The 11,342-nt window shown below is 40.8% G+C and overlaps 1 protein-coding gene across 1 annotated transcript; it reads right to left on the reverse strand.

The window, feature by feature from the left end:
- Positions 1-920: 920 nt before the first annotated feature.
- LOC142107862 (cornifelin homolog A-like) lies at positions 921-11,127 on the reverse strand. The gene is made up of 4 exons (XM_075191503.1): positions 11,054-11,127; positions 8,576-8,696; positions 5,104-5,240; positions 921-3,070 (listed from the first exon to the last, which is right to left on the reverse strand). Exons 1-4 carry the CDS (start codon positions 11,066-11,068, stop codon positions 2,981-2,983), a joined length of 363 nt encoding a protein of 120 aa, XP_075047604.1. The 5' UTR covers positions 11,069-11,127; the 3' UTR covers positions 921-2,980.
- Between the last annotated feature and the right edge of the window lie 215 nt (positions 11,128-11,342).

The following is an 11,342-nucleotide window of genomic DNA, read 5'->3' on the forward strand; positions in this document are numbered from 1 at the left end:
CCCCACCCCACTCGGAACCGGTGCTCTCAACCCCACTACTTCTTACCTTGGAGGTGGGGAAGTATCCTCAGCTGCTCAGACTGGAACTGTGGTGCTTAGTTGTGACATCATAGCCGAGCGCCACACTACCAGCCCAACACTGTCATGGAGGGGACACAGCATCATAAGTCAGTACCCAGCGCTCCGTGCTGTAGTGCTACAGGTGCATTAAAGTCACTGGTTGTGTAACATATGACACTCATACACTGTTTTAGATGTCCCCTAAACATTGATGCCCTATGCAACCGCCTGGGTTCACCTAATAGTAGCTGCGACCCAAGTTGTAAGAGCTTTAGGGGTATATTTACTAAACTGCAGGTTTGAAAAAGTGGAGATGTTGCCTATAGCAACCAATCAGATTCTAGCCGCTGTTTTGTAGCTTGTACTAAATAAATGATAAATAGAATCTTATTGGTTGCTATAGGGAACATCTCCACTTTTTCAAACCGTCAGTTTAGTAAATATAACCCTTAGACTTCCTCTAGACTCTGTGGGTGGATCTTGCAGATAGTAAATGTCACAATGAAATATAGGTGGTATGATTTTCCCTATCATGTCCTTGGGAGTCTTACCCTTTTTCATCCCGATATAGCCCCCTCATTTCTTACTACTCTGCATTCTGAAAAGATTGATACATTGCTGAATTTCTTGCTTTTTTAAACTTAGCTTTTATTACATTTTGCAATAACATAGCACCTCTATGTTTGTAGCAATTTCAGCTCCAACAATCGTAAATTAGGTATCTTAAAGGCCAATAATGACATGTAATGAGATAGGCATCTATTAAAAACAACAATCGTGAGTCACCAAAGAATTATTTGAAAAGTGGAGATGTTGCCTATAGCAACCAGATTCTAGTCATCATTTATTTAGTACATTCTACAAAATAACAGCTAGAATCTGATTGGTTGCTATAGGCAACATCTCCACTTTCCAAACCCGCCAGAAACTCACAGCTTGATACATTTACCCCCAGTATCTGCTTCTAATATTTCTGCGACATGTGAAAATTTCAGCCATTGAGGGTGAACTATTAATAATTAATTTCACACTGCAATATATATGTGTAAATTATACAGTCAAGGATGGATGATCTGAAATACTATATGGGACAGAGTTCGACTTTAAGACCCAGTGTCATATCAGAGCGTAATTCCAGATCAGATCTATAAGTGATGTAAGAATTCAGTATTTATAACGGCATTAACACCGCATAATTTTAGGTAGATCTTGCTAGTTTTAACAATACTTTATTTATAAGTGTAATATCGGATTGCAGAAGGTTATACATATTTACCAACATTCAATATTTACCTAAATTCAATAATATATATTGGTCTTTAAAATATTTGTGGAAATTGGAATAAAATCAATGGATTTAAATACTAATATGGATATTCCCCTAGCATACGTATAATTCTTAAGGGTCTATGTATTATAGTGTGATCAGACATTAAAACGGCGGAAACAGCAGTTTTCTCGTTAAAATGGCTATCGCACAATTAAGAAAGAACTCTTTGATTTCTCCTGCCATAACCCGCTTAACGTTTCTTAGCGCAGTCCCCATAGATTAATATGGGGGCTGCAAAGTTCTCCAACTTATTAAGCTGTGGATAGCACTTCCTTCATTCATTGGCAGCGCCAGTAAAAACAGTTTGCGCTGGAGGGAAGACTTTGCCGGGGCTCCCAGAGTAGCCCCATGGTGATTGACAGTGGTTCTTTCATTATGTATCACTGCGATATGCAGCCATTTCCTTTCCTATGAGTCTCCTAAACCATAATTGCAGCAAGAGGTCACTTCCTGACATAGTTAAACAATTGAGGCTTATTGAGCTTATGATTTAACTCACAGATAGTCCAAGAACAGGGATCTACCTTGATGTCTGAAAGATAAAAACTATTTAGTTACAAGGGTTCCAGAACCCAACATATGTAAGGAGTAGCAATAATAGTATATAGATTACTAATATATACAGTGACTGGAAACCTTGTATTTAAACTGTAAACAATACCCAATTCCTCCCTTCTTCTGCCCTCCAACTGGTAGATGCCTTTACTAGGAACCAGAAACATATATCGGGTATGTGTAGACAGCAATAGCAGGTGGCAAATTACCTTTCCGCTGGTAACTCTACATAATCGCTGCCACCACTAGGGGCATTGTCTTGTGTTATTTGTTATACCGCTCAGGAGAGAACACAGCAGAAACCTTTGAGAACATTCACTTATGTGGACGTTGTTCCAGCCAGGAGTGCAGGTCCTCCAGAGATGAAAAGAAAGCGGTTTCACTTCCACCAATCGCTGGAGTTTAGCGCAAAGCTTAAGGATGGTTCTAGTGTGTTCTTTTCACCATCCAAAAAAGGATCAACATGGCTTCTGGATCAATACAGGGAAAGTCTGGGTGGAGGAGACAGGCTGGCATTTTGGTTCTGGATCCAGCTTTTTATTTGTGCCAATGCGAGACTGTCTTTCTGTTCAGGATGATGAAGTAGCCGAGCAATAAAGCAGTTAGTTGGTGCTCCGATGGTGCTAGATTTTCTTTAAGTCCAATGGACTTAGAAATATATTAGGGTCTAAGATTTCTCCTCACAGCGCCTCTAGCAAATCCTCTGGTTTCTTCCCTGTCGGCCCCCTTAGGCGAGCCAACCGTTGTCATATTATTTGTGCATAAATGGTTTTATAAAACATTGGTAAACTAGATCAAATTGGTGCTTGCTAATTCCCTGGCAAACAGTATTATTTAAAGTAGTTTTCCACCGTCAAGCAACCTTGTTTTACTGGTTCGTGGAATAACTTTACATCTATATTTACAAATACTGGATACTTTCTACCCTCACCCACTATATTGTGTATAGAGAAACTGGCAGTATTCATGCAGAATTATATTTATATGTTCATCTTGTCTGTTGCCTCTTGTCGTACAGTCCAATCAGTGGCCTCTTCATTTCCGTTCCTTCAGTTCCCGCGCCAACTGGCACAGAGCGCAGGGTCCGCAGAATGTGAGACACACGCAGTCATTGCAGATAGTTCCCTATAATGTGCAATAAGAGACTGCTCAGAGAGTGCGAGAGACTGCTTGGAGACAGGTAACAGACTAATCAGTACATGTATGGTAGGTTATACAGGATCATGTGGCCCCATAGTGATCTGCCCCCCCCCCTCCCCCCAATTGATTTTCAACTACAAAATAACATTATACATAAAACATGCCATTAAAAAAATAAATATATAGGGCCTGATTCATTAAGGAAAGTAAAACAAAAAAAAAATGAGTAACTTTGCACCTGGACAAAACCATGTTGCATTGGAGGGGGAGGTAAATTTAAAATGTGAGGACAGATTTATAGTTGGGGTAGGACATGTCCTAGATCAACTTTAAATTTCAGTGTAAAAATAAAATTTGTGTGCTAGATAAAAAATCAGTATTTAATTATGTGCAAAACAATAAACTAATATGCACCCCTTGCATTGTCACATGATTTTGTCCTGGAAAAAACGATTTCTGCTTTCTTTTCCTTAATGTATCAGACATCTAGGGCTAGATTTACTAAGCTGCGGGTTTGAAAAAAGTGGGGATGTTGCCTATAGCAACCAATCAGATTATAGCTTTCATTTATTTAGTACCTTCTACAAAATGACAGCTAGAATCTGATTGGTTGCTATAGGCAACATCCCCACTTTTTCAAACCCGCAGCTTAGTAAATCTAGCCCCTAGTGTTTTTTAATTAAACAAAAAAATGCACCATTAGGAGGCGCTCCATGAAACCTTGCGGCCTAATTAGAAAAACTTTCACTAAGAAAGTGCTTGAGGCAGCTTCATGTCTTAGGTTGGTGTCACATGGTCATTTTAGAATGCTGTGATTTTCCGAGCTGGGAATAATGGCATTCTAAAGACGGAATACACTGAGATACAATAACTTTAGAATGCTACAGTTTCCTGGTGAGATCCTTCTAACTCTCCCATGTCATTCTACCATCCCAGTTACCCAAAGCCAACTCAGCTACACCTTGGCAAACATTACCAGGGTACAGTTGTCAACACCCTCCACTTTTATATTGTTTTGTGATGAGCTTTGTCAAATGAAAAGTCATTTGATTTTTGTTTTTTAGGATGTGGCCAAACACAGTACAGACATCCCAAACAACATCTGATCTGAATATTTCAGATATTGATAGACAAGGCTATAAATTCATCATATTGGTAAAGAATCCTACGCTTGTAAATTACAACACAAAAGTAGCTTAGAGACATTCGAAGAAGAATCAGTAAAATACTTATTTTTATTCCTGACCTTCATTTATAAAAAGCTTGTCCTGCCCTGTCATTTAAATGGCATATTTGCAATAACACTTTTATTTAGACCTAATAAAACAATAGACAAACATATTTGTTTTAGTGGGTGTTTAGTACGCGATACTGTGAAGTCCTTGTTGGTGACGAATCGATAACTAACATGCATGACAAATACGACAAATTTTACTTGCTCATCAAAAAATAAAATCATTTCTGAACATGCTGGAATTTGTTTTCAAAAATTTTAAGAGCATTATAGTCAAAGTTAACACGACCTTGTCAAGGACGCAGGACTCACTGTGTATTACTAAAAATATATATTCTGTCAAATGCATTAAAAACCCAAAAGGCAGAGGTGTGGAAAACAGGAAATTAAATTATATCAGCCGGGGACGCCAGGTTCCGAAAAATATGGAAGAGAGGTGGTCAGAACATATTTAAGAGAACCCCGTGTAGACAGACTACAGGATTGAGTTTAGTATCTGATGTTGCTTAGTGGACAGTAGTCCAGACAGTTATCTAATAGTTATGGGGTTTGTAGTGATAAATTGGAATTTCGGGATTGGATTTGAGTTAAATTTTGTCTACCCAAACAAACAAATTTTGGGGTCATCGAGGAATGGTTGGTATGAGCTTGTGTAGGACCTAATTAAATGCATAAACCTGGCATCGGATGGTGGATTCTGCATGGCAGAGATTTCATCTCATGTAATGTGGTTATGTAGGACCAGTGTGATATAATTATTTGTGATGTTATAATAAATTCTTACCGGGATACGGTGTCGCTCTCTGAGGCCTGTGCGCAAGGCGAGAAGGCCGCCCCCTATTATCGGCAAACAGCAGCATTCTCCGTAGTCTGAGGCCACTCTACAAGCCAGACAGCAGGGCACGAATGTCCCACATAGACCTGTTGGAGGAAAAAATATCTTACATAAATGCAAGTTGCTATTCTGCTTTGAAGGGGTTGTTCAAAATTATTTTGTGCAAATCACTGAGAAATTCAATTAATGCTTTTAATATAGGGAGGTAGGAGAATTACTTTAAGCTATTTGGGCATAATTTAAAGTTAGGAGCAAAGCAAATGATCCATCATCGTCATTTCTATAGCGCCGCCAATTCCGCAGTGCTGTACAGAAAATATTTATCATTCACATCAGTCCTTGCCCCCATTGGAGCTTACAGTCTAAGTTCGCTAACACACACACTTTAATTTTGTCTGCAGTCAATTAACCTACTAGTATGTTTCTACAGTGTGAGAGGAAACCAGATCACCGGGAAGAAACCCACGGAATCACAGGGAGAACATACAAACTCTACACAGATAAGGCCATGGTCAGGAATTGAAGCTCAATGTTGTAAGGCAAAAATACTAAATCACTGGATCAATCAATCAATCTACCTATTTATTTATGCAACATATCTATCTATCTTATATAAGCTTCACATTCTAGTCATCGAGCAGTGGGGGTTGGGGCCATAATGACACAATTTACAGCAAACCACATCATCACCGGCCCCACCAGTCCAGTTCGATAGGAGATTGGGCGGGATCATGGAGAATGGCCTACTCTTCCTGGAGTCCTGGAATTTCTGGCGTTAGATGGACATTCCTGGAGGGTTGGGTACGCTTGACCGATGAGGAAAAATCCGACATCGACAAGCCCTACAAATTAAATCCGAATTTTTTCAAAACCGATTGGAAAACAAACAGACTTACCTTGAAGCCGACACTGGATATCTCTGATTGGATCACCATGCAGACAGCAAGTTATTCCGATTGGACAAGTGTTCGGCACTGCATCTTGACATCATCGCGACATCTGTCAATAGAAATTTAAAGCTGCAATGTGGGGACCCCTAAGGTCAAGTGTTTAAACTCTTAATCCGACATTGCAATGACATCAAGCTGCAGTGCTGAACACTTGTCCAATCGGAATAACTTGTTGTCAGCATGGTGATCCAATCGGAGATCTCCAGCTTTGTGTTTTTCAGAAATTCGGATTTTCTTTGTAGGGCTTGTCGATGTCAAATTAGTGGTAATCGTGAAAACGATTTCCACCGTTCCTGAAGACTAGGCAAGTATGACTTAAAGTTATTTGAAGGTGAAACACCCTTTATGGTATAAGATCATGTCTATAAAGACATTTGCTATTTGTTGGCAGAGTTTTCAGAAATTTACAAAATTGTCATTGGGGTAAAACTGTGGTGGTGGAGGAGCAATTTCATTTAACAACACCAGACATTTTTTGGCCTTCTGAGGCATCTCTTCTGAGCGCAACCTGTGTTTAGTATTAAGCACACGTATGTAGGCTTTGCGTATTCCCGAATTCCTCAAGGCAGGGATCTCAAGATACGAGTGCAGCTGAAATTGGGGGCAGTTGTGCACAAGACGCTGCACTTATTAAAATGTTGTTAATGTCTATTGAGCATAAAATATATTTATACAGTTGCTTGTGATTGCATACACGTTATAGCATGCATACGAGACTGTCATCACTACTGAACAGGGATTAGTCTAGCCCTGTAGCTGGAGCAAGAGATACGGCAGGAAAACAAGTAACTTTGAGATGTTCAGAGCTTGAATTGAACGTGGCTGCGTGCGCTCGAGTTTAGCACTCACCTACTGTAAATTCACTACGTCAACTCGCCCCTTCCTCGATCCGTTCACTCCCCCGAAATCGTAGACTGTAAGTGTCATTTGCGATCGAAGACGCAGAGGACAGGGCTGCGTTCACGGACGTATCTCCCGGTTCTGGGCATGTGCAAAGTGATTTTGCTTTCGAAACGCAGATACGTGTCTTGATGAACCAGGCCACTGTCTTTTCACCTACAAGCTGTGTTTTAGCCTATACACTGCCTAATAATGACAACTAATTGAATTAATAAATAAAACAAGGTTACATATGTGACATGTGTAGTGTCTTAATATGGTATGACCGTAAAAACCAGATGCAACTGATCCTTAGGGAGCTTGCTAAGATCAGGCGGCCATGAGTGGTCTTTGCCGGTCCCTTCTTCTACATGCCCCTCTTAAATTCTCCCCTCACTAAACCAATATCTGATAGGAAGGTAAAGTAATTATTTCTGCAGTATAGAAGGGCAGTGTACTTATTGAGGCAGCTAGGGATAGGGGAGGATGCCATGTATAGATACAGTGGGGAGGTGGGGTAGAGGTTACAGAGCACAACATAAAAGGAACGTATGCATACTTGCCAACATTAAAAACCTCCGCTCCGGGGAGGCTGTGTGTGTGTGTTTGAGTGTGTGTTTGGTAGTGTGAAGGGTGCCCCTGGTGGCCTAAGCTGCAATTACATGTGATCCCTTTTGCCCCCGGCTAGCTGGTTTTCTCCCTATAGTGCCAACCTATGTCTGCTGTGGTGATGTTACTTCTGGGGTAGCCCTGAAGGTGGGGATCCCCCTGCTGGTTCTTTATTGTGACTTCAACTGCTGTGGCTCTACCCCGGTCTATCATAGAACTGGAAGCCATGGCAGCCACTGCACAGCGGCTTCCAATATATCGGTGGCACACTAGGCTCTGGGGAGTACCCTTCTGGTGCCTCCTTGTAGTTAGGGGTATAAACAGCCTCAATGGTGGGGTCATAAATCTGTCTCCCACTGCACCAGCTGTGCTCCCCCCTTTTTCTGGCTCTTGTGGGCCCTTCTAATTCTAGTAGACTCTTTCCCAGTTCTTACCCCTCCAGTGGCTATTTAAAACTGGTGCCTCGTGGCATTTGCTGAGCACTCTCCCTTCCTAAACACCGGGGGAGCCCAGGACCTCCCACTCACCTGTCCCGGGTCCCCAGCAATATGGCAGCCCTCTCTAAGGATGGGAAGCCAGAGTTATTATAGACTCTGGCTCTCATCCGACTTCTCTTAACTGACGCTAGATGCTTTTAAGCTGAGCCATTGGCGGTAAAGCTACCAGTAGTTGTACAGTGCCCCCTGCTGTGCAATGCTGTGATTCGTTTGCATCACGTGACGGGGCTATGGTGACATGAATTGTGTCACCAAGCCCTGCCTACGGACACTTCAATAGGGAAGAGGGTGGGACTGGAAGGGAAACCTACTCTTACGGGTGTCCGGGAAACTCCAAAATTAGAGAGTCTCCCGGACATCCCAAGAGAGTAGGCGAGTATGGTTGTATGTCTGCATAAGAATGTTGCTATGTAACGGTTCACGTGTCACAATGTGTACCTCTATATGTAACATGTCCCATGTCAGAATGTTCTGTTTCATACTTACAGATGCCTACATCATCAAAACAGTCTGTGAGCTCAGAACTCCATTGACCTGTAGTGGGGGTGGTAGTAGTATATATTTGTACCACTTGAGGCTGTGCGGAGACTGGATAAGCCAACGGGATCTGCAAAAACAAACATTTACATCCAGCTTAGGCGGAGGCTGTTACAAGTACTCCACAGTATACACATGTAGCAATCGTGAAAGTTACATTTATCATAGCACATCATTGGAGCAACTCCTAATGACTCTTGAAATTCAGTATTAAACTTTAGGAAACACACTGGATGCACGGCACTGTGCATCCAGTGTGTTTCCTAAAGTTTAATACTGAATTTCTGCAATTAATTTTTTGACAGAATCGTACTACACAAGTCAGATGAATGTAAAGCATGCAGTGCATGTATACTGAGCTTTGTGAATACAATCACTATGTATGCCTTCCATCGTAAATCAATGTATTGGCGGCATCAGTGGTCTGAGTGGAGGTAACGGTCATTCACTTGCAGAAAGAACACAGTGGATAGTGGGGAATTTAAATGATTGACAGTTACCTCCACTCACACCACAGATGCTGCGCTGTGTAATAAAAAAAATAATTTAATTTAACATTAAAAATCAATGACCCCTGTAGCTGCAGGTTAAATAAATATATATATATATATATAGATATATATATATATATATATATATATATATATATATATATATATCTAATATATAAAAGAGAAAATTTGTCCTTCTGTCCTTCTGTCTGTCTTTCTATACAAATCCACATTTTTCAAGCGAAGATCATGAAATTTTGCATACGAGTGTATTAAAACATGACGGAGGCAACTAAAAAAATTTAAAATTGAAATTCATTACGGGGTGGGGGTGGCGAGGGGGGTAACACCTAAAAATCATCGAAACCGACCATAACTCTGGAATGTCTGGAACAATTTACACCAAACCTGGTACACATATGACTTACAGTCTGACAACAAATATTGTGGGGGCAACACACCCCTAGCACTCCTAAGGGTGGCGGTGGCGAGGGGGGTAACAACTAAAAATCATCTAAAACAACCATAACTCTAGAATTTCTGGAACAATGTCTTGGAAGAACTTCCAAAAAAAAGGGGAAATATATTTTTTCTGGATGCACCCAGAGAAACAGGTAAGACGTTTCTCATCAAGTTGTTACTTGCTAAAATTCGAGTACATTCCAAGATAGCTATTGCTGTGGCCTCTTCTGGAATTGCTGCAACTTTGCTCCCTGGTGGAAGAACAGCACATTCAGCTTTCAAGTTACCGCTTAATCTGGCCCGAAGTGAAACTCCCGTCTGCAATATCACTAAACGAACAGAAAAAAACTCAGATTCTGCAGCAATGTCAGGTCATTGTATGGGATGAATGCACCATGTCACACAAAAATGCTTTACAGGCCCTCAATCAAACACTTCAATTTTTAAGAGGCAATGATTTACTAATGGGTGGAGTCACTGTTGTATTGGCTGGAGATTTTCGACAAACATTGCCGGTCATTCCAAAAGGAACAATGGCGGATGAAATTAATGCATGCCTTAAATCATCACATCTTTGCAGGCATGTTCGCACTTTGCGACTAACCACAAATATGAGAGTTTCTCTGCATGGCAACACAATGGACGGTCAGTTTGCTGATCATTTCTTAAATATTGGGAATGGTTTAATGCCGCTTCATCCAGTAACTGGTCTCTTCAAACTCAGAGAAACACTTTGTAACACAGTTGTGTCTTAAAATTCTTTAAATCCCGGGCAACGCCGGGTATTCTGCTAGTGTATATATATATTTATATACAGAGTGGACAGAATAACTTGGTGCACAAAAAAAAATTGCATACTAAATTCTACAGCAGGTTTTATACATTGCAATAATGCTGATTTGTTCACACTCCTGTCAGTACTGTCTGTGGATAAAGGGTTAACAACAAGCCCTAGAGCACTAGCGCACATGTCAGAAGAGAGATTATTTTTATACAAATAACACTTAAATAATTTCTTTGGATTTTTTCCAGTCCTTACCCATGTCCACAGAGTAACGATAAACATTGACTGTAACCTTTTAATGAGTTAATGTACATGTTTAAAACAAAACAATAAGCAAGAATAGCTCTACCACAATATCCACCCCCCTGACCACTCCCAGAGATCCACAATTCAACAATAACTGATCAATAACTGTCCGTGGGAAACCAATTTTCTACTAAGTACATCAAAGCCATGGAGGGAACATATATATATGTAAAGCATAGTCTAGTGAATAACATTAATATATCCAATTTATGTGCATAAGGTACATCCAACCTCTTCAACACAAGAGGTAAAGCCATGTTGAAATTAATCACAGAGACTAAAACGACTAGAAATGTGTGTTTCTGTCAGTCCTATTAGGGTTACTAGTCATAGTTCTAGACACAGAGCGATGGGACAGCACAGTGCCCAAGAGCTGACACTTACTTGTGTTTCCGCCATGTCTCAGAGAGAAGATGCTGTGTAATTAATCAGTCCAGGAACGTACTTGTCTAGGTAGTGATAGAGAGACACTGAACCAAAGCTAGGAGGATGCACAGAGGAAGGTAACCAGCCCCCCCCCCCCCATTCATTCCCACTCCTCCTTACACATCCCCCCTATACATCTAATTATCCATCCCATGTATACACCCCCTCCCCATCCCATTGTACACTCATTGTTTTCCCTTTGTTGGTTACGGGGAAGAGTAGAAATCTGATCCTCTGCTTTTCACAT

The sequence above is a fragment of the Mixophyes fleayi genome, chromosome 11, assembly GCF_038048845.1.
Source record: "Mixophyes fleayi isolate aMixFle1 chromosome 11, aMixFle1.hap1, whole genome shotgun sequence".
Lineage (NCBI taxonomy): Eukaryota > Metazoa > Chordata > Amphibia > Anura > Limnodynastidae > Mixophyes > Mixophyes fleayi.